The sequence below is a fragment of the Ailuropoda melanoleuca genome, chromosome 1 (genome assembly GCF_002007445.2).
Source record: "Ailuropoda melanoleuca isolate Jingjing chromosome 1, ASM200744v2, whole genome shotgun sequence".
Lineage (NCBI taxonomy): Eukaryota > Metazoa > Chordata > Mammalia > Carnivora > Ursidae > Ailuropoda > Ailuropoda melanoleuca.
In genome coordinates this window covers 69,582,001-69,605,899 of record NC_048218.1, presented here as the reverse complement: position 1 = coordinate 69,605,899, position 23,899 = coordinate 69,582,001, and the positions used below count along the sequence as shown (strand labels likewise).

At 39.6% G+C, this 23,899-nt stretch overlaps 2 protein-coding genes across 31 annotated transcripts in view; one reads left to right on the top strand and one right to left on the bottom strand.

The window, feature by feature from the left end:
* Positions 1-23,899, top strand: part of DLG1 (discs large MAGUK scaffold protein 1) — a 1,062,265-nt gene that overhangs the window by 248,549 nt on the left and 789,817 nt on the right. The window lies entirely within an intron of this gene.
* LOC100481385 (armadillo repeat-containing X-linked protein 1) overlaps positions 17,216-23,899 on the bottom strand; it is an 81,891-nt gene continuing 75,207 nt past the window's right edge. For 11 of the 24 annotated variants that reach the window (XM_034660284.1, XM_034660299.1, XM_034660309.1 and 8 more), the window contains 2 exons: positions 21,217-21,328; positions 17,216-20,971 (listed from right to left, as the gene is read on the bottom strand). In XM_034660284.1, the coding sequence (XP_034516175.1) occupies positions 19,457-20,833 (1,377 nt within the window). In that variant the 5' untranslated portion in view covers positions 20,834-20,971; positions 21,217-21,328 and the 3' untranslated portion in view covers positions 17,216-19,456. Of the gene's footprint in view, positions 20,972-21,216; positions 21,329-21,723; positions 22,232-22,690; positions 22,715-23,060; positions 23,394-23,899 lie in introns of those variants that run through there. The other 13 variants (XM_034660357.1, XM_019810118.2, XM_034660317.1 and 10 more) reach the window with 7 other exon arrangements.

The following is a 23,899-nucleotide window of genomic DNA, read 5'->3' as shown; positions in this document are numbered from 1 at the left end:
CCCCAACCCTACCCTGACCCCAAGTCTCCCCAGGTAATGCTCACTCTCACACCAACCTGTACCCAACCAGAGAAGTTTCTTCCTTCTTCACTCAGCTACAATCACATCTCTCTAAGTTCAACAGGAAGCTGATGGCAAGACCAAAAAGACCATCTTTTCACAATTATTGGTCACCTGAGATACACATCACCAATGAGCCATGGTCCCTAAGTTCCCCTTCCACCAGCAGTGATTCAAGACCTTGCCCACTTCTCTCCCTTCACCAAGCACACCAGACTTGTCACCCATTTTTTTATTTGCCACTCTTAAAAGCCAAAAGAAAATTCGTTTCCATTTTGTTAAAATTTGTCTTTCTCTAATTTCCAGGGAAGGAATTTATCTTCTCATGGAGCAACTATTTCTCTTTATACTTTTTGTCTTCTTCTAGAATACAGGGGGCAATAGCCCGTCTCTTCACTCCCCCTCTGCTCAGCCACTAATATCCGTCATATCTCTTGGATCCAGGAGAAAGCAGATTTCATGAAATAAGGCATGAAAGGGAAATTTTAAATATTTATTTATTGTCTCTGCTCCTGTGTCTTGGAAATACTAGATTTAAAAAAATTTGTACATGATTTTATGTGTTTAGGGAGTTTTCTGGAGTGCCTTTTGCTAAAATGCCACCATTGGTTATTTCTGAGGATAAGATTTTTTTAAAGATTTTTACTTATTTATTTGACACAGAAAGAGACAGCCAGTGAGAGAGGGAACACAAGCAGGGGGAGTGGGAGAGGAAGAAGCAGGCTCCCAGCAGAGCAGGGAGCCTGATGCGGGGCTCGATCCTAGGACCCTGGGATCATGCCCTGAGCCAAAGGGCAGACACTTAATGACTGAGACACCCAGGTGCCCCTGAGGATACGATTTAAGACAAAACACATTCCAGCTGCAGTGCCAACTGTTAAGGTCAATGGGACATGGAGATGAACAAATCTGTCTCTTGGGCAAGATCACCTGGCTTTCCAGACAGGCCCACACAAGGCGGCATTTACCTTGCTTAGTTTGCTACGCTCCAGGCTCCAAATCTTAATTTTGTCTTCAGTCCAAAAATATGCACAACTGATGACCTTGCACACAACAGAAATGCATGCATATGTTCACCAAAAGACACATATAAGGATGTTTATAGTAGCACTCTTCATAACAGCCCCAAACTGGGAACATTCCAAATATCCATCAACAGTAGAATGGATAATAAAATATAGTATATTCACAAATGGAGTTTATATTCATAAATGGCAATGAATAGCATGCATGCAACAATATGAATTAATCCCACAGACTACGTTAACAAAAAAAAGATACAAAGAATATATACCATGTGACTGTATTTACATAAAGTTTAAAGAACACGCACAAAATTAATTTATGGTTTTAGAAACCTGACTAGCGGTTACCCTTGGGATGAGTTATCGACTAGATAGGGGGATGGAGGAACCTTCCACTAGGCTGTTGATGTTTTGTTTCTTGTTCATTTTATGAAAATTTTTTGAGATGAACACTTAGGATTTGTACACTTCATTGTATATATGGTATGCTTTAACAAAAATTTACCAAAAAGCCTCAATGATGAATTACAAAAATGGGAGAGGAGTGAATGAAACCAATCCTTCTGCTAATCTGGGTAAGCAGGACCAAGCATACTTTTTAACTTCCCTGACGGCACTAGACGGCTAACAAGATAGTTAAGACTAACTGATTCAGAATAGGATTGGGGGAAGTTTAGCTTAATGTTAGGGCCACTTTTCCCAATGAAGCATATACAGTTATCAAGGGGACTGTTGAGAGGCTATGCAGAATTTTGGACAGCCTCTGGAGGCTAGGAAGACAGTTATTGTAATTAAAATCTTGCCAAGAGGTGTACTTGATGAACCCCAATGTCTTTCAGATTGTGATCCTAAAAAAGTTGCACCTCAGAGTCAGAATAACAAGAGGTAGACAAGCTGTCACAAGGATAGTTTAATTTTTAATAATCTCAATCACTGGAAAGTAGAATAAGGTAATCCCAGAGTGCTAATGCTCCTAGATGCCTAGCAGCACAAACATAAATTTTCTTTGGAGGCAAATGATGTCATCCTCAGATTATTTCTGAAGTTTTATAAAATACAATATCTGACACACAAAAGAAAACAACAAAATACACAAGAAGACAAGACAAAATTAACAGAAATGATCAGAAATGATTGATAATAAAGAAAGACTCATTGGGGCCTCAGATATTAGAGTTATCAGACATGTATTTTAAATAAATATGTTTAAGGAGATAAAGGACAATAGAGAGGATTTCTGCAGATAATTAGAAACTATAAAAAAGTATAAAACAGAAATTCTAGAAATGAAAAATTAAAATAATCTTAATTTTGAACTGAACAGATGGGGGGCACCTGGGTGGCTCAGTCAGTTAAGCATCCAGCTCTTAATCTCAGCTCAGGTCTTAATCTCAGGGTCATGACTTCAAGCACCACGTTGGGCTCCATGCCCAACGGGAAAAAAAATAGATGGATCTAACAGCAGAGTACATATAGATGAAGAGAAAAATATTGAACAGGAAAGTAGGTTGAAAGAAATGATCTAGAATAAATCCCACAAAGGGATTTTTTATATTTCTTTATATTATTTCTTTATATTATTTATTTATTTATCACAAAGAATTAAAAAATTAAGAATGGATAAGGGAGAATACAGAGAGTAGGTTTAACATATGTGTAATTGAAATTTAGGAAGAGAGGAAAAAAGAAACTTAGGAAGACAGGAGAGAATGAACGAGACAGAAGTAATATCTGAGGAAATAATGGTTGAGAATTTTCTGAACTTCCCAAAACATGAAGCCATATATAAGAAGTCCTTCAAATCTGGAGCAAGATGAATTGTAGAAAATCACACCTATAGTGAAACTACTGAAAATCAAAGACAAGGAAAATATCTTAAAGTACCCAGCAATTGCACTATTATGTATTTACACCAAAGATACGGATGTAGTAAAAAGAAGGGGCATATGAACCCCAGTGTTCATAGCAGCAATGTCCACAATTGCTGAACTATGGAAGGAGTCGAGATGCCCTTCAACAGATGAATGGATAAAGATGTGGTCCATATATAAAATGGAATATTACTCAGCCATCAGAAAGGATGATTACCCACTATTTGCATCGACATGGATGGAACTGGAGGGGATTATGCTAAGTGAAATAAGTCACACAGAGAAAGACAACTATCATATGGTTTCACTCATATGTGGAACATAAGGAATGGAGCAGAGGACCACAGGGGAAGGGAGGGAAAACTGAATGGGAAGAAATCAGAGAAGGAGACCAACCAGAGAGACTCTGGACTCCAGGAAACAAACTGAGGGTTGCGGAGGGGAGGGGAGTGGGGGGATGGGGTAACTGGGTGATGGGCATTAAGGAAGGCACATGTTGTGATAAGCACTGGGTGTTACACACAAGTAATGAATCGTTGAACACTACATCAAAATTTGTGATATACTATATGCTAGCTAACTAAGCATAATAAAAATAAATAAATAAAATAGCCATAAAACAAAAACCTTAGATTACCTTCAAAGGAGCAACAATTAAACTGATAGCTAACTTCTCAACAGGAAAAATAAAGCCAGACAATGGAGGAATATTATTAAAGTACTGAAAGGAAATTAATGCCAGTTTAGATTTATATTCCCATAGACAATATACTTTACCTGTATCAGTGAAATAAAGGCATTCTCAGACCAAAAAAAAAATATCAGTAGCAAATTCATGCTAGAAGAAATACTAAAAGTTGCTCTTCAGGCATAATGAAAACTTATCTTTCTACAAAGCAGGAAGAAAAGAAGCACAAAGGAAAGTGTAAATATGTGAGTCTTGACTATATAAAACAATTACATAAGAATATGAATAAGAATTCTTAAAATTTTGAAATATAAAGAGAATTAGGTTGAAAAAATATAGAAAGTTGGAATGCATGACAACAATGGCATATAAATTGAGTTGACAGTAAGTGAAGTTAGCATTTTAAATACTGTGAGTTGTCTGGGAAAAGGGTAAAGGGGCTATTCATACTAAACTTTAGAAAATCAACAATGTAATCTGTAATAATAGGGTAATTACTAAACAATAGTAAATTAGTGCAACTACCAAGTTAATAGAGGAAAAAGGAATAATTTTAAAAATTCAATAATTCCAGAAGAATATAAGAAAGAAATTGGGACATAGAGTAGGCAGGTCAAATAGAAGTCACTGAATAAGACAATAAATTAAACCTTAAATGTATCAGAAATTACATTAAATGAAAACAGACTAAATGCTTCCATTCAAACACAAATACTGCAATATTGGATAAAAATAGCAAAACCCGGCTACACGCTGTTCACAAAAGATACATCTAAAAACTGTAACATACAGAGGGATACCTGGGTGGTTCAGTCAGTTAAGCATCTGCCTTTGGCTCAGGTCATGATCCCAGGGTCCTGGGATTGAGTCCCACATTGGGCTCCTTGCTCAGCAGGGAGCCTGCTTCTCCATCTGCCTGCTGATCCCCCTGCTTGTGCTTCCTCTCTCTCACATAGAAGTAAATAAATAAAATCGTTAGAAAAAAGCTTTAACATACAGAAAGTCTGAAAGTGTAAAAATGGAAAATATATACTGTGAAAACACTAACTAAAAGTAGGTAAAAATTAACTAACATCAAATAAAATGGACTTTACATCAAAAAGCATTACCACAGATAAAAAGGGATACTCATGAGGAAAAAATGTATAATTCACCAGAAAGATGTAACAGTTCTAAATTTGTATGCATCTAACAACATAGCTTCAAAATATATAAAACAGAAATGGACAGAACTACAAAAAAATAATAGAGTGGGAAATTTTAACATATCTCTTTTCATCGCTGACAGAAAAAATCAAATAAAAATAGCAGTGATATAAAACACTTGAATATGATTGGCAAACTTGACCTAATTAGTTCAAATTTTGGTTGGCATAAAGGTATACTCAACAACTACAAAAGATACATTATTTTTAAAAACATATGGAACATGTATAAAAATTGACCATATCTGGGCCATACATCAAGTTTTAACATTTCAAAAAGATTAAAATCATACAGAGTATGTTCTCCAACCATGGTGCAGTTAACTAGAAATTAATAATAAAAATGCAACTAAAAGTTCACATATTTTGGGGGATTAGGAAATACATTTCTAAATAACCCATGTGTCAAAGAAGAAATTACAATTAAAATTAGAAAACATTTTGCATGGGATGATAATAAAAATATTGTGCTCGAAGCTGTGAAAGACACTCTGCTCATGGCTATAACGGCCTACTAACAGAAGACTAATCCTCCCACTTAGGACAAGAAAAGCTGAAAAATAGTTATGGCATTTAAACAGATTAAATTATTGAAAGACATTGGAGAGCTTCCAAAGCAGCCAGGATTGAGGTATCAAAATCCTGGAGAGAAGGGAAACCTAATGACGCAAAACTGACATTTTACACCTGTTTTCCCCTTGAGGCATTGACCAGTTCATTATCAACATAGGTGAAGAGGCTGAAAAGAAGCTGTGAAGAGGCAGAAACCTGAATAGAGCTTTCAGCAGTTACACAGAGCTAAATCAAATCTAGAACTCAGAGCCAACTAGACAGCCAGGATTTGATGGGCTAATATCCTGGAGAAAAGGAAATTAAATCCTGGAGAAAAGAAATGAAATGGGCCGTCTGAGTTAATTTTCTCCTTGATGGATTCACCAATTCTTAATAGGTGTAGAGCTGGAAACAAAGAAGCCAGGTAGAAATAGGCAATTAAGAGACTGGGAAGATGAACAGAGTTCTCAGCAGCTTCAAAGTACAGGGGAAATTTAAAAATAAGCGTTTGGGGACTTCCAAGGTTGGAGGAACTGATAAATACCCCAGGATGTCAGTTAGAACCCCTGAAGGATTACACCCTAGAAGGGGAACTGGAAATAGAAGAGGTCTGACAGAGATTGAAATCCAACCTTGAAATAGTTCAATTCTTGATTTGCTTAAGCTAATTTACTCCTATACTGTCTTTGCAAAGCGAAAGAAAATCCTCTACAAATTAAGAAAATGTCATCTCAATTTTCTAGAATTTTTCTCTCATAATGTTCAACATTTGAACAAAAGCACCCCAAGAGACATGACAAACGGGAATTATTTTTAAAGGAGAAAAAGAAACCAAGAGAAGAAAAAATAGACAAAAGAAATAGACCTGTATCAGATTAAGCTATTGGATGTATCAGGCATAGACTTTAAAATAATTATAATTAATATGTTCAAGAAAATAGATAACAAGGGGCGCCTGGGTGGCACAGTGGTTAAGCGTCTGCCTTCGGCTCAGGGCGTGATCCCGGCGTTATGGGATCGAGCCCCACATCAGGCTCCTCCGCTATGAGCCTGCTTCTTCCTCTCCCACTCCCCCTGCTTGTGTTCCCTCTCTCGCTGGCTGTCTCTATCTCTGTCGAATAAATAAATAAAATCTTTAAAAAAAAAGAAAACAGATAACAAGATGGACAATTTCATCCATGAACTGAAATAGGGGTGAGGGGAATCAAATGGAAATTCTAAATCTAAAAAATATAATAGTGACTTTTACTTTCAGCTCCAACATATAAAGAACTTGGAAGGCCTCACCACTCTCCTCACAGTAAGAAAAACTGCGGAACAAATAGAAAATCTTTTCTAAGATTTGTCAGAGAACTGAGGTGACAAGGCAAACCAACACCCCCCAAACCTGGAGATACAGGCAGAATCACAGGTGTGATGAGCTTACTTGAAGCAAAAGGCTCTGGAGTCAATAATTGGTTAGAACACTTAAGTCGTAATTTTGATGAATTGCTAGAGGCTGAGTGTGTACTAACTTAAGAGTGAAAATTCACGGGGGAGCATTTTGGGAGGGGAGGGACACACTTTCAATGATTTTACCTCAAGGAACCCCAACAAGTTCTAATGACAAAGATTAAAGAAAAATCCCCTCATGTTTCTGACAGGGGAAGGAGAAAATAATCATTTTGAATTGTGGTCAGGGGAAAAGTAACCATTCTGAAAGATGTCCAGAGGGTTTTTCATAACAGGGGTGTCCTGAAAGAGAAGCTATTTCTTCTTATCTGACCTGGGGGGACAAACAACTGGCCAGCTCCAGCCCCATTCTAGATGTCCTGTTTCATGTAAAGGCAGAGAAAAAGTACCATTAATCAATCTGATCTAAATTAACATTTATAGAATACTTCATCCAACACCAGCTGCAGGATACACATACTTCTTAGGCTCACATGAAATATTCACCAAGAGAGATCACATTTTAGGTCATAAAACACATCTTAACAAATTTAAAAGAGTAGAAAACATAAAGTATCCTCTCAGATCACATGGAATTAAACTAAGAATCAGTAACAGAAAATAGCTGCAAAATCTCAAAATATTTGGAGATAAAACAACACACTAATAAATAAAACCTGGGTCAAAGACGAAGTCTCAAGAGAAATTTTAAAATATTTTTTAAAGATTTTATTTATCTATTTGACAGAGAGAAAGAGAGCAGCAGAGGGAGAGGGAAAAGCAGACCTCCCCACTGAGTAGGGAGCCCAACGTGGGACTCGACCCCAGGACCCTAGGATCATGACCTGAGCCAAAGACAGATGCTTAACTGACTGAGCCACCCAGGCACCCAATTTTAAAATATTTTTAAATAAAAGTGAAAATGCAACTTATCAAAAATTGTGGTACACAATGAAAACAGTGCTTAGAAGAAATTTATGGAATTTAATGCATGCATATATTTAGAAAACTAGAAAGATATAAAATCCACAATCTAAACTACCACCCTCAAAAACTAGGAAAAGAAGAGCAATAAGAGCCTAAAGCAAGCAGAAGAGAAGAAATAATCAAACTTTAAGTAGAAATTAATAAAATTGGAAATAGAAAACAATACAGTAAATTAATGAAACCAAAAGCTGGTTCTTTGAAAGGATCAATGAAATTGAATAACTCCAAGCCAGGCTAACCAAGAAAAAAAGAGAGAAGATACAAATTACTAATATTGGAAATGAAAGACAGGTCATCACTATTGATCCTGTAGATATTAAATGGATAATAAAAGAATATTATGAAAATTCTATACCCACAAATTGTATAACATAAATAAAATGGACCAATTCCCCAAAGGACACAAATTACCAAAAATCCACCCAAGGAAACATAGATAATCTAAATAGGCCTATTTATATATTAAAGTAACAGAATCAATAATTAATACCCTTCCAAAAAAGAGAGGACTAGGTACCAATGGTTTCATTGGTGAATTACACCAAACATTTAAACAAGACATTGTACCAATTCCTTATAATCTCTTCCAGAAAATAGATGCAGAGGGAACACTTCTTTTTTAAAACAAAAAGATTTTATTTATTTATTTGTTTATTTATTTATTTATTTCAGAGAGAATGAGAGCGAGAGAGAGAGAGAGAGAGAGAGAGAGAGAGAGAGAGAGAATACATCAGTGGGGGAGGGGCAGAGGGAGATGGGGAGAGAGAATCTCAAGCAGATTCTGAACTGAGCTCAGAGCCCAATGCAGGGCTCAATCTCATAACCCCGAGATCATGACCTGAGATCAAATCAAGAGTCAACCAACTGAGCCACCCAGGTGCCTTCAGAGGGAACACTTCTTAATCATTCTGTGAAGCCAGAATTACCCTAATGTAAAAACTAAAGGCATTACAAGAAAGAAAAACTATAAATCAATATTTTCCATAAACATTGATGCAAAAATCTTCAACACAATATTAGCAAATCAAATGCAGCAACATATAAAAAGAATAAACAAGTGGTTACTTATTACAGGTATGAAGGCTGATTCAACTTTAGAAAATCAATTAATGTAATCTGTCACATACAGAAGCTAAAGAACAATCATATGATTATATCAATAGGTGTAGAAAGAGCATTTGACAAAATCCAACACCCATTAATGATTTTAAAAATTTTCAGAAAACTAGGAATAAAAAAGAATTTCCTCCACTTTATAAAGAACATCTACAGGAAAACTACACCTAACATTATACTTAATGGTGAGAAACTACATGCTTCTGTCCTAAGACTGGGAGCAAAACAAAGATGCCCCCTCCCACCACTCCTATTCAACATTATACTTGAAGTATAATAAAACAAGAAAAAGAAATAAAATGCACACAGATTGGAGAGAAACAAATGCCCTGTCTTTGTTTTGCAGATAATATGAGTATCTATATAAAAAATTCCTGGGAATAAACCCCAAAACTGAAACTAACAGGCAATTATAGCAAGGTTGAAGGATACAAAGTTTATATACATAATTCAACTGTTTTCCTATATACTGGCAATGAACAATTAGAAAGCTAAATTAAAAATGCAACACTATTTATGTTAACACCAAAATAAGAAATGTTTAGGCATAAATCTAATGAAATTTGTACAGGATCTATATGAGGAAAACTGCAAAACTCCGTTGAAGGAAATCAAACAAGATGTAAGCAGCTGAAGAGATATTCCATGATCATAGACAGGAAGAATCAGAATTATTAAGATGTTGATTCTTCCCTATATCTATACATTCAATTTAATCCCAATCAAAATCCTAACAAGTTATTTTGTGGTTATCAAGAAACTGATTCTAAAGTTTACATGGAATGCAAAAGAGCAGCCAACACAATACTGAAGAACAAAGTCAGAGATTGACACTACCTTACCTCAAGATTTACTGTGAAGGTACAGTCATCAACACAGCATGGTATTGTGACAGAATATTCAAATAGATCACTGACAAAAAGAAAAAAAAAGAATCTAAACACATATTATTACACTTTTCACAAAATTAACCCGAAATGGACTATATACACAAATGCAAAATGCAAAACTAAAACTTCTAGAAGATAACATTGGAGAAAATTCAGGTAACCTTGGGTTCAATGATGAATTTTTAAAGACAACACCAAAAGCATGAGTCACGAAAGAAAAACTGATAAGTTGGGATTATTTACTAAAATAAAAACTTCTCTGCAAAAGAAAGGGAATGAAAAGACAGACCATAGATAGACTAGAAGGAAATATTTGCCAAACACATATTTTATATGGAAACTGTATTCAAAATTTCTTTAAGTTGGTAGACTTAAACACAAACATTTCAGTAATTAAACTAAATGTAAATGGAGTAAATAAAGTGAGGAGTAAATAAAAATATATATATATAAATAAAGCAAATACTCCAATTGGAAAAATAAGAGTGTCACACTGGACAAAAACCAAAATCCAATTGTATTCTGCTTATAAGAAATGCAACTTAAGTATAGGAACACATAAACAAATGGAAACAAATACACTATACATATTCTAACCAAAAGAAAGACAAGAGGAGTTACTTGGGATGGAGGAGATAATTTTATAGTGATAAAGGGGTCGATCAACCAAGGAGACACAACAGTTCTAAATTCTGATGTAACTATAACATAGATTCAAATACATGAAGCAAAACAGATAGATTTAAAGGTGAAATAGACCAATTTACAATCATAGAGGATTTAATATACCTAGCTCAGTAATTGATGGAGCAAGCAGATAAATTTATCCAAATATTTAAAGAAGAAATCATATTAATTTTATAGAAACTCTTCCAAAGAAAAGAAAAAGAAACAATCAGAATTCTCCACAGAGGGGCGCCTGGGTGGCACAGCGGTTAAGCGTCTGCCTTCGGCTCAGGGCGTGATCCCGGCGTTATGGGATCGAGCCCCACATCAGGCTCTTCTGCTATGAGCCTGCTTCTTCCTCTCCCACTCCCCCTGCTTGTGTTCCCTCTCTCGCTGGCTGTCTCTCTCTCTGTTGAATAAATAAATAAAATCTTTAAAAAAAAAAAAAAGAATTCTCCACAGAACAAAATCAATAGGAGGTAGACATAGATATATAGATATGGATATGGATACATATATGGATGAAATAAAGATATACAGAGAAAAAGAGAGATTTTGTTCTAAGGAATTGGCTCACACAATTGTGGAAGGTGCCAAATCTAAAATCTATAGTGTGGACCAGAAGGCTAGAGAGAGACTCAGGAAAGAGTTGATGTCCCAGCTTGAGTCTGAAGACAATCTGGAAACAGAATTCCCTCTTCTTCAAAAGACCTCAGTCATTTTCTCTCAAGGCCTGCAACTCATTGGACTAGGCCCACTCACATGATAGAGAATGATCTGCTTTATTCAAAGTCTACTGATTTAAACAATAATCTTAGCAAAAAAATAATTTCACAGCAACATCCAGACTGGTGTTTGGCCAAATATTTGGGTACTGTGGCCTAGCCAAGTTGACACATAAAATTACTTATCACACTACCCACCTTGTCTTATGATCCAAACACAAATATATGATACCAAACATGAAAAGAATATTACAAAAAAATATGGGTGCCTGAGTGGCTCAGTCGGTTAAGCGTCTGTTTCTGGCTCGGGTCATGATCTCAGGGTCCTGGAATTGAGCCCCGCATTGAGCTCCCTGTCTGGCAGGGTGTCTGCTTCTCCCTCTCCCTTTGCCCTTTCCCCCACCCCCTCCACTCGTGTGCACACACTCTCTCGCTCTCAAATAAATAAAATCTTTAAAAAAAAGAATATTACAAAAAAATAAAATTACAGGGGTGCCTGGGTGGCACAGTGGTTAAGCGTCTGCCTTCGGCTCAGGGTGTGATCCCGGCATTATGGGATCGAGCCCCACATCAGGCTCCTCCGCTATGAGACCGCTTCTTCCTCTCCCACTCCCCCTGCTTGTGTTCCCTCTCTCGCTGGCTGTCTCTATCTGTCAAATAAATAAATAAAATCTTTAAAAAAAATAAAATTACTGGTGAATCCCTCTTATGAGCATAGATGCAAACAATTCAAACCAAGTAAGAGCAAACCAAATTGAATGATACACAAAACAGATAATACATAATAATCAAGTTGAGTTTCTCCTCAAAATGCAAGCTTAAATTCACATTTAAAAATCAATCAATGTAGGGGCGCCTGGGTGGTTCAGTCAGTTAAGCATCCAACTCTTGATTTCAGCTCAGGTCATGATCTTGGGGTTATGAGATGAAGCCCCACATGGGGCTCTGCTCTTGGCATGGAGCCTGCTTAAGATTCTCTCTTTCCCTCTGCCCCTCCATTTCCCCCACCAGCACAATCTCTCTCTTAAAAAAATAAAATAAAAATCCATTTTTAAAAAATCACTCTATATAATTTGACACATTACTGTAATTAGAGGGAAAAACTTACCTAAACATTTCCACGGATCCAGAAGACGCATTTGATAAAATTCAACCCCCATTCATGATTTGAAACTCTCAGAAAACCAGGAATAAAAGAGAATTCTATAATTTGATAAATACTATCTACAAAAACAAACATCATAGTTAATACTGAAATACTGAGAGCTTTCCACCTGAGATTAATTAACAAGAAAAAGATGGCCACTATTACCACTTTCATTCATCATCATACTGGGGATGTTAGACAGTACAATAAGGGAAGAAAAAAATAAATAAAAGGAACAATAATTGAAAAAATATATAATCATAATTCACATACAAAATGATTGCATATGTAGAAAATCCAAAAGAATCTATAAATAAACTACAAAAATTAATAAATGATTTCAACAAGTCCACTCAACACAATGTCAATGTACTTTAAAAAATTTTTTTTATTTAAATTCAATTAGCCAACGTATAGTACATCATTAGTTTTTGATATAATGTTCAATGATTCATTAATTGCATATAACAATCAGTGCTCATCACATCACGTGCCCTCATTGCCCATCACTGAGTTACCCCATCCCCCCACCCACCTCCCTTTCCACTACCTTCAGTTTGTTTCCCAAAGTCAAAAGTCTCATATGGTTTGTCTCCCTCTCTTCTTTCTTCCCCTTCAGTTTTCCCTCCCTTCCCCTATGATCCTCTGCACTATTCCTTATGTTCCACATATGAGTGAAACCATATGATAATTGTCTTTCTCTGCTTGACTTATTTCACTTTAGCATAACACCCTCCAGTTCCATCCATGTCAGTGTAAATGGTAGATATTCATCTTTTCTGATGGCTGAGTTATTCCATTGTATATATGAACCACATCTTCTTTATCCATTCATCTGTTGAAGGGCATCTCGGCTCCTTCCACAGTTTGGCTAATGTGGACATCACTGCTATGGACATTGGGGTGCATGTGCTCCTTCAGATCACTACATCTGTATCTTCGGGGTAAATAACCAGTAGCAAATATACTTTTTAAAATCAGCTCTCCTCCTATATATCAACAGGAAACAGTTAGAAAATGAATATTTTAAAATGAAGCCATATAAAATAGCATTGAAAGACCATCATATCTTAGGAGTCATTCTAATAAACTGTGTGCAAATCTGAACTAATATGGGTGTAAATTGGCAAGCTTATTTCAAAAGTCAATATGGAAAGGCAAAGCACCAAGAATAACCAAGACAATTCTGAAAAAGACCAATAAAGAGGATTCATACTACCAAATATTAAGATGTATTATAAATCTATAGTAATTATGACAGGATTCCAGGGCATTGGTGCAAGGATAAACAAATAGACCAATGGACAGAATAGCAAGTACAGAGACAGACCCATACATACATGGCAACAATTTATCACAAATGTGACACTGTAGTATAGTGGGGAAAGAGTGATCTTCTCAAGAAATGGTGCTTGGTCAATTGGATATCCTTATGGGGAAAAAAATGGAATCTTGACCCTTATTTCACACTATATACAAAAATAAACTCCAGGTGAACTGTTGATCTAAATGAGGCAATGCAAAACAACAAAACTTCTAGAAGATAATCTTCATGACCTTACAGTATGGGAGAATTTCTTTAAAAAAAAGAAAATAAAATGAAGGAAAATATTGATAATTTTTTCTTTACTTTTACTATTTTGTAAATGAAAAATAAGCCACACAATTTTAATATCAAAATTTGATGACATATGAATGGACCTAGAAGGTAATCATGCTAAGTGAAGGAAAGTATTATGAAGGTATTATGCTAAGATAGAAAAAGACAAATACCATATGATTTCACTTATACGTGAAATCTGAAACAAAACAAAAGAACCAGCAAAAAAGCAGAAACCATAAACACAGAGAACAAACTGGTGTTTGCCAGAGGGAGAGGTGGGGGATGGGCAAATTTGGTGAAGAGGAGTGGGAGGTACTAGCTTCCAATTACGAAATGAAGAAGTCATGGGGATGAAATGTACAACATCAGGAATAATGGTCAATGGTATCGTAATAGCATTGTATGGTGACAAATGGTAGCTACACTTGTGATGAGCATAACATAACATATAGAGATATTGAATCACTATGTTGTACCCCTGAAACTAATGTAACATTGTGTGTCAATCATATTTCAACTTAAAAAAACTTGGTGATATAAAATAAAACTATGGATTAATCCCACTAATGATGTATATGCAAAAATTCTATATATAAAAATAATAAATACAATCCAGAAGTATGGCAAAGAAATACTGGGGAATGCCTGGGTGACTCAGTCGGTTAAGCATCTGCCTTCAATTCAGGTCCTGATGGGATCGAGTGCCAGTCCCGCATTGCATGCAGCTCCTTGCTCAGCAGGGAGTATGCTCCTCTCTGCCTGCCACTCTCCCTGCTTGTTCTCTCTCTCTGACAAATAAATGAATAAAATCTTTAAAAAAAAAGAAATACTACACCATGACAAATCAATCTCTACAGTAAGAACTCAAAGAATTGTCTCAGTCCCAATGTCCTTCTTAAACTTACTTCATTTTATCCTAATATTATTTTCTCTATTTGTACTGAAAACTTGTTTAAAGTTATATCTGCATTTTATCCACTTTGTCAAACGGGATGCCACCCCCCCTTGCAGGTGTTGGCAAAGATGTCTTGATCAGTATTAATCATGTGTTTAAGATCTAATAGCATGTTTTGTCCTCAGTTGCAAGGCAAGATGACAATATGTAATATCTTGAACAACAGAATTAGGCAGCAGTTTGAAAATGTTTAAATGCACTGATTAACTCATTCATTGTCATATATTTTGAGACAGAAGACATTATGAGTACTTCACCTGCTGACTCAGAATTTTTGGTCCAGACCACTTTTTCAAATTGTAGAATTTGCATAGCCCAAAGTCTATTGTATCCTATCCCCATGGTGCTTTAGCATCCTTCATAATGGACTCATAACACAACTGTTAGTATCACATTTCCCAATTCAATGTATGTACCATCAAAGTACCACTTGGTCCATCTGCCTCCCCTCGCCATTCCTGGGCCCTGCCAACTGCCAACTGCCTTGCTTGAAATCTAGGGGAAATACAGCAATGACCCACAGCTGTTTCTGCCACTGCCATTGCCACTGTTGTTCAAGTCACAGCGTGAGGAATGACCTAACATAGCCTCACCTAACAAGAAGAGACTATTGCTGCGGCAAACTAGCCAAACCACACACATGGAAACACAGTGGAGCTAATGCTCCAAGGGCTCAACTTTGACAAACGGAGACTGGCTATCCTCCCTTGATAATGACTTTTCTAAGAATGATTATGACTATTTTCAATGTTATCTTTGTACATTCGTTTTACATCACATCCCAGGCTGAAGGTTTTTTCTGGTTTCTGTATTTGAACTGTGGCTCTTCCTTGCCTTTAAACAAGAACTATCTTGCTGCCATCTTGGGGTGCAGAAAACTAGGATAATGGCCCCTGGTCTGCCCTGCCCTGAGGTGTGGTATTAAGCGGGATAACAGATATTTCTATTTCAGAATGGTGTACTTCCACACCTGCCCCTGCCCCTTGGGTCCCCCTCAGGCCTTGTGTTAAGGGTTTGGACAATGTGTGTGTTTGGGGATAGGCCTGGGGGAGAAGGGAGGGGGGAGAGCAGGAAGCCCTGTTGGAGGGGTAACTTTATCCTTACAGCTTCATGCACATGTAATTCAGTCCACCATTGAGACTGGGCTTAGTGCAACTCTCTGGCCCTGCTGACCATTGAAAGGGTAGGTGTAATAATACAAGATCTTTGGGCGTAGAGTCCCCTGTTTATTGAGCGTTTCTAAGTTTGCGGGGGGGAAGAACATATTACCAAGTGGGGCAGAACTTCTTTTTGAACATAAAAAAGAGTGATAATTTCCGTTACTATGAGAAAAATAATTACCAAGTAGACCAGATTCTTAGTGTTTGCTACTCAGAACATTCTCTCCCTAACATCAATCTATATCAGAAGCCAAATTATCATCAGACAATTATTTAGTGCACAGGGAGTCAGGCAAGCTGACTTAGCTAGATGTTGGTGCTGTCAAAGCAGGTGGATATCTAATTCATTTAGTGTTTCTCATGTTTTTCCCCGTATACAGATGATCAGCTATAGGTAATCTAATCTTTCATATTTTCCCTTTATGGCTTCTAGATATTTGATCATGCTGAGGAAGGTCTTTCCTACCTCTCTCTTGGTTATAAAAATAGACTCTTTGTTCCCTTTATGCTTTTTATAAACACATTTTAATGTTTTCCTTTTATATTTTTCTGTTATATACAGTTGTGTGTATTGTGAAGTAGGTGTCTATTCTCAAAGCTTACCTCTTTCTGACAGCATATGTTGTGGAAGGACTTTTTATATTCTGTTAGTTTTTGGTTACCTCCAAAATGTTAATTTTCTCCATAAGTAGAAACATTATTTTTATGTTTGCTACTTTTGAGGCATGTGCACTGAGCTACTGTTGATAACTTCTTATATTACAGAACTCATTTTCTTAAAAATAGAAGGAACAGTTTGGGTGGTTTCTTAGCTCAAGGTTAGAAAACAGGGCCTGGGGCAAAAGTTTACCTTGATATGTATAATAAAAGGAAACAAGTGTGAGGGGAAAAGGAAAGCAAGGCAAGGAAAGAGGGAAAGCAGATAGGAGGGGGGTGATGGTAAGTTATCCATCTGGACAGAACTTTTCAACAAAAACACAGCTGATTACTTCTTCAGTAAGAACACATAAAATTACTGTTTCTAAACACAGTCTATGTAAGTGGAAAAGATGGAAAAGAATTTATCTGTCAGGCTCTCCTGTGTATTCTCCATTGCTCAAAGCCCACCCTACAGGGTGAGACTGNACACTGCCTCCTCCCTGCCCCCATGGTCTGCCACAATCATGGCCACAGTCCTAGAGCTGTACCCTTCCCAAAATGATCGAGAGTGGCAACCTCCAATGTGAAAACATCAGGACATCAGCAAGTGGCTTGGCCAGCCATGTGGCCCGCCTGCACCAGGCTGTCACACATCTGTCTCACACAGCACTTCCCAAAGTCCAGGCAATTTGGTTCCAAGTAATACCAGGCGTGGGACATCCCAAGTACATGCAGTGCACCCAGGGCTGTGCCACGCTCAGACTAGTTCCCTCTCTGTCTCTGTTCAACAAGACTTCCAGAAAACGTCTGGCAGCCAGTCACGCCCTGGGTCGCCACATTACCACAGCAATGACAATTATTATTCTGTATTAAATGCCCACTGGTGCGTGACCTGGTGTCATGGGATTAAATGGTCACAGAAGCACAAAGAGACCACAGCCGGTGATCCCCCAGAAGGAGGAAATGAAGATAGAAGTGGGAGGCAGGGAGAGGGCAAAAGCGTGGGGAGGAAGGAGAGGAGGAGAAATCTGCCAAGAGCAGATGGATGCTGGTCAGGCCTGGGCCCCTGCCACATGGTGGCTTTTTACTACTTAACCTCATTTTTACCCACATTCAAAATGAGGTTAAGTAAAAAAAAGTCACTCGGCACCCCAAATTCAACATGGCTTGATGTGAATATCTTCTAAGCGTTTTTTAAAATTCATTTGAGAGAGAGAGAGAGGGGGGTGTGTAGGAGCAGGGGGAGGGGCAGAGGGAGAGGGAGAAGCAGACTCCCCACTGAGCAGGGAGCCCTAGGGGCTGGATTCTAGGACCCTGGGATCATGACCTGAGCGGAAGGCAGATGCTTAAGGGACCGAGCCACCCAGGCGCCCTGTGAATATTTTTTTAGGCGTCCAAGCTACACATCTGAGTTAGAAAACAAGTCTCATTGTCCCTATTTTCTCAAGTATCTCCAATGAATGTTTTTTAGGAGAAAATCAAAAAAATTTTAAATCAGGCTCCAAAAATTTAGAGTATCACCTAATTGTACAAAAGTCACTCAGCCCAACTTGAACATCTCAATACAAAGTTCATTATTATTTGCTAAATACCCCAACTGCTCATCCTACCTGACATATAGGAGCACCAAGATAAATATTATTTTCTCTGTTTCTCATCTGAACCTCACCTATTGGCAACTCCCAAGATTGTACTCTTTCTTCTACACCTTGCTATGTGGGTATCTATAAAGTTATGGACTCGACATAAAGAATATCATCTTCATCTGTGTCTTCATCAAGCAGAGTTTTGTGTCGAGTATCTAATAGAGGCATTATATAGACATTTGGTTCCATATAAAGCGATTTTAAAGCAATCAATTTGCTCAAGTTTGGAAGGCTAGTGGCTCTACCTCTTACTAAGAGTGATCTTGGGAAACTTACCTAACTTCTCCAATACTTCTAATTCAAGTATGGGACAATGCTAAGGTGCCATCAACTGTAAGATGCGTCGTAACTTCAGAGATACCGAAGTATGGGGGAAAGAAGTCTATCTAATACCAGTGAACATAGTAGTGCTACTATGTGCCATGACAGTATTTAACATAACACAGAATCTGTCTCCCAAGTCACCATTTGACCTCCAAACATCCCCATTTTTAGGCTATCCTTCAAGCCCAACTTACCTAAGTGTCCCCCTCCTCTGTACAACTTTGCCTGAGCACGACAGCCTGCAGAAGTTTCTACACAGATGGGAAGGGTTTGGCCATGATCAGAGCCTTGTTAGTATAGTTTTGTTCCCACACACCTTAACTTTCCAAGTAGATCATAAACTCAAGGACGTGGTCAGTTTTTTTTGTTGTTGTTGTTTGCTGGTTAAAACATACGATTTTATTGATGAAACACAAGTCTAAGATTAACAAATGTAAACCAATACAAAAGTGTAGCTTATTTATGATTAGTCTGCTGTCAGTTTAGGTAGAGGAAAGAGTAAAAAATATCTCAATCTAGGTAGCAAGATGGAATCAATAAATGCTTTCTTTATACAAGCTCTAGTATTCGTTAAATCATTAAAATGGTCCAGACTAAAACCAGCCACCACAACATCACTGTTGATGACCCTTGATTCATTATTCCAAAGTAGGAGCTGAAAGGATCTTTGCCATGTAAGCACAGTGGAAAACAAAGAATTTACAAAATGCATTGTTCCCAGTGCACACTAAAAATTATCTCAATATTGTTTCAGACATACTCCCAGTTAGAGTTTGGTCAATACTTTTAGGACTTTTACTTTCACCACCAGATCATTGTGATTTGCTAATGCCTTGATTTTCTTAACACACACTCCAGATTCTTTGAATAAGAAAAAAAGGGAACTTCTGCTGAATTCCTTCTTAGATGATGCAAGCCCTTCGTTTTTTATGTTGTCATTTATATTCTCAAATAGAGTAAGGATATTGAGAAGAATCTCTCTGTCCCATTCTTTATTAAAGAGGGAAATCAATTCTGAGGGTACTTTACAACTGACCAGCTCTCTCGTCATGGCTGGATTTTCAGTAAAGTTTATAATCAGTTTCATAATCTGAATCTTGGTGAAGTAATTTCCCAGGAATAACAAAGCAAAAAAGTCTGGAAAAGAATAGGAAAGCAAATGTTGGTAATGATTAGTCACGGTCATGTTGGTTAACAGTCTTAGTCCAGCCATCTGCACAGCTGAGTCCAAGCGACAGATCATGGTATCATCACACACTTGACTGATATATGTCTTAATCTTTCCCTGATTTTCAGCATTCACACTCAAGTTATTAAGGGCATTGTAAGCTTTTTCCCTAATAATAGGATCTTTCGTTTTTATCAGTTTTGCAATAATTGGAAGACCGCCCAATTCACGAATGGCATTTTGGTTAAAAGAATACGCTGCATTGTTACCCAGAGTGACCAAGGCTATTTCTTGAATAAAAGGATCATTTGATCTTTCCAGGATGTTAAGAACCTTTTGAAGGTCAGAAGCACCCAGAATATCATCAATTTTATAGGGAAAGTTGAACTTGCCCCTGCGAACAGGCCATGCTGTGGCTGGAGTCCTGGTGCTTTTACCTCTGGTTCTTCCCTTGGTTTTTCCACTTGCCCTACCTCCAGCCCTAGCCCCACTCCTGGTGGGGTGGCAGCCTCCACCCCTGACTCCTGGGCAGGGTAAACTTGGTGCAAGGGTCCTGTTCCCAGAGATAGTGCCCAACCTGGCTCCTCTGCCCACCTTTGCACTTGCCTGTTCCTTCAGAGTGCTGAAAAGGGCTTTGGCTTTGGCCTCTAGGCCACCTCCACTCTGGGCCCCCATGTGGGCCTCTGCCTTTACATCTGAACCACTCTGGAGTTCCAGGCCCACCTCAGCTTTGACCTTTGATTCACCCTGAAGTCTAGCTCCAGCCCCCACCCCAGCATTAGCCTTAGTCCCCCTCCCAGTCTCCACCCCAGTCTTGACAATATCACTAGCTTCTTCCTCATCGTCTTCCTCATCGTCGTCCCAGATTTTCTCACTCTCATCTCTTCCCCAGGTCAGTCTGTACACGCAATAGCAGGCGCCAGCCCCGATCACCACACCAGCGGCCACGCAGCCAGCTTCCCGAGTACGGCCCATGCTGGCCGGGGTGGATGTCTGAACCAAATTCTTAACCAGGGTAGAGTGGGATTGCTCGGGCCCAGAGGAGTGCTCCTGTGTTGGGGGCGGAGTCTTCAGCTATGGCCTGTGGGTTGCAGCTCGCAGATACAGCAGAACCTAGGAATGAAGAAAAGATTTAAGGCATCAGTCTCCCCATTTTGTGCCTTTGCATGCAGACAGGATAAACTGCAGACGAACAAATGGACAAGGACATGAGAGGGACTCAGGGCTGGATCATTGATTCCTTTCCTCCACGGGGAAGGTAATTTTGAAATCTCCCCCCTTCCCCCCCATTCTCCAACCTCATGTTCAACCATCCCACCCCAGCACGTTACATGTAAGATAACTAACCAGTTCCCTACCTCCCCTACCCCTCCAGATGTCCTGGGGGTAGTGGCACCCCCACATACACCCGCAAAGATCCAGGCAGTTTCTTCTCTTCCTTGCCTGGAAGTCCACTGCCGTCTTGCAAACCTGCGTACAAAGGGGTGGGGAGGAGGATGCTGAACGCTCAAGGGACAGAAGGACCTCACCCTGGATGGGACACACTTCCCTCTCCGGAATCTCTGGCCCCAGTTCTGCACAGCCCAACCCTCCACTCTTCAGTGACAGAGCTGCGGCTTTGAAATTCTTTATCTCCCTTCCCCATCTCCTTTATCTCTTTCAATCCTCCCCCCCATCCCACCCCACTCCTGTCAGTCACTTCCTTCATAAGTGACGCCACAGCCCTTTCCCTGTAACAAAATGGATGGTGGTGGAGAGAGCGCTGAAGACAGACGGAAAACGCACAAAGGTTTCGAACTCGCCCTTGCTTCCGCCACCCCCACCATCTCAGAGGTACAGGACACTCCTCCCTCCACCCATTATACCAACTTCCACTGCTCCGGAGCAATTTCCTTCCTCCCTTATCGCAGTTTCTGCCTCCTCCACTAAACCTAGGGACTGATAACTCTGGGACTTAGTGCTTGACCCACGGAGCAAACCCTGGACGCTGTACTCCAAAAAGAGTAACTTGAAGCAAGACCCTCCCCACCCCCACTTCAGGATTCTCGTGACACTCCGCCCCCAGCCACTTCCTTCTTTGTGGGCTACCTGCAGAGCACTTTGTTTTGAAAGCTCCGAAATAGAATAAAGAGGAGGAAAGGAGGGGGGTGCGGAGGAAGTCCGTGGGCCCACTCTGATTTGCAGTCTTCGCAATTCTTCACCCCAGGGGTCCCCAAATAGTGCCACCACCCTCACTCTGACCTACTTTCTCTGGGCAATTTTCCTCTTCTTCCTGCTTTCTAGGGCTGAATTGGCCCTAAAGTGCAAGATTCACAGACACAAACAAGCGACAGGGCAGAGACAGACAGTTGGGCGGACAGAACAGCCCTTCCGAGAGTCCCAATACCAGCTTTTCCAAATTCAGGATCCTGGTTGTCAAGCGGCTTTCATCTTTTGGCCTCTCACCCCTGGCCTCTCACCCTACTCCCACTTCTCAGGACTCCGCTGACATCAGCCCTCTTCCTGCCTGGCATCCATTCACCCACTCCCGCAGCCCCCACCCTCAGCAGCCGGGCATTTTCCCAGCGAAAACCACACCCCTTTCAAACAAATGGAAACGGAGGAGGCGGGGCGAGGGAGGAGGGAAAACCTGAGGAGCAAAAGAAGAGCCCCCTCCCCGAGGCAGTTCCACCCCAACGACTGCCATTTTCCCTGTAGGCACTGTCATATCCTTTTTCCTACATAAAATAACAGGAAGACAGCTGGAGTCAGAAATGGGCCCAAGTTAAGTCAAGGACCTCAGCCACCCCCACCTCTCCGGGGACTGCGGGGCAAGCCCACCTTTACACAGACCTGCAGGGATTCGGAGCAGATTCGTTACTCTTTTGCTCTGAGTGGTACAGCGCCCTATTGAAAGACATGAGCAATGACAAACGCACAGCCCAAGATTCTGACTTGGTAGATGGGCCAGCACACAGGGCCAGAATCTTAGTATCTGCCCTTCCCGATTCAAGGCCCTGGGTGCCAAAGTTTTCAGATTTCCTCCCTCCTGGTCTGGGTTCTTCCCTGAAATCCGGACCCAACTCCACCATTTTTGTTCTTGGAAGGGCCAGGGCTAGTGCAAGGCTGTGGAGAAAGCAGGGCATTGTCCCTCTTTGGTCTCCACCCTCCGCCACCCGCACCGCACGGATCCCCCAGGCAGCGCCCATCCACACACACAGACCTGCTGGGATGTGGGCAGTTACCTCCTCCTGCTTCCCTGGCTACACGCCCGCCCGCCCTCGGGGCAATAAGGAGCTGGTAACCGGACAAAACCAGGACCAGGATTAGAAGGACGTCTGCAAACGCCGCTCCTGCTCACGTGAGGGCCACGTCACCGGTGAGTTCAAGACCCCAATTACCACTCCCACCAGCAGTGCGGCAGGAGCCGGCCCACCCCTTTTCTTCCTGGCTGCATCAGGCCCTGCCACTCATTTTCTTCTGCCAATCCCAGAGACTGAGGAGAGCTGCTCCTTGTGGCTGGAATTTGCCTTTCTCCGGTTAACAGGGGGAAACTGCATCTGTTCCCTTATCCATTGCTCTTTTCTTCCTCTTTGACGGATCGTTTTTTTCCCTTCTCTACTCCCTGTCCGATTGCTTCTCCCCTTCTCTTACTTTCCCCCACACCCAGCCATGAAGGGATAGCATTTTCCCTGCACCCTTATATGAAATGGGAGGAAAGATCCCAGAAAAGAATGTACGTAGTGGCAGTGTCTTACTTAAATTTTCCAGTTCATTTTTTAAAATCAGTAATGCATTACTTTTATATTGAGAACATAAAATGATGCTATTTGCATTTGAGTGGAGGATTTAAGTAGGAAGGAAAACCTAAAAGGCCTCATTAATTACGTTATATGTATTTATAATACAAGAAAAATGTTTTACTGCTTTTAACCCAGTGGCAGCTTTCAAAACATACTAACCGGTTTTAAAATTCAAAACAAATTTTTCTGAGATTGAGAAATTTACCCTCTATTCCTACACTCTGAAGGGTTTTAATCAGGAAAGGATGCTGTATTTTGG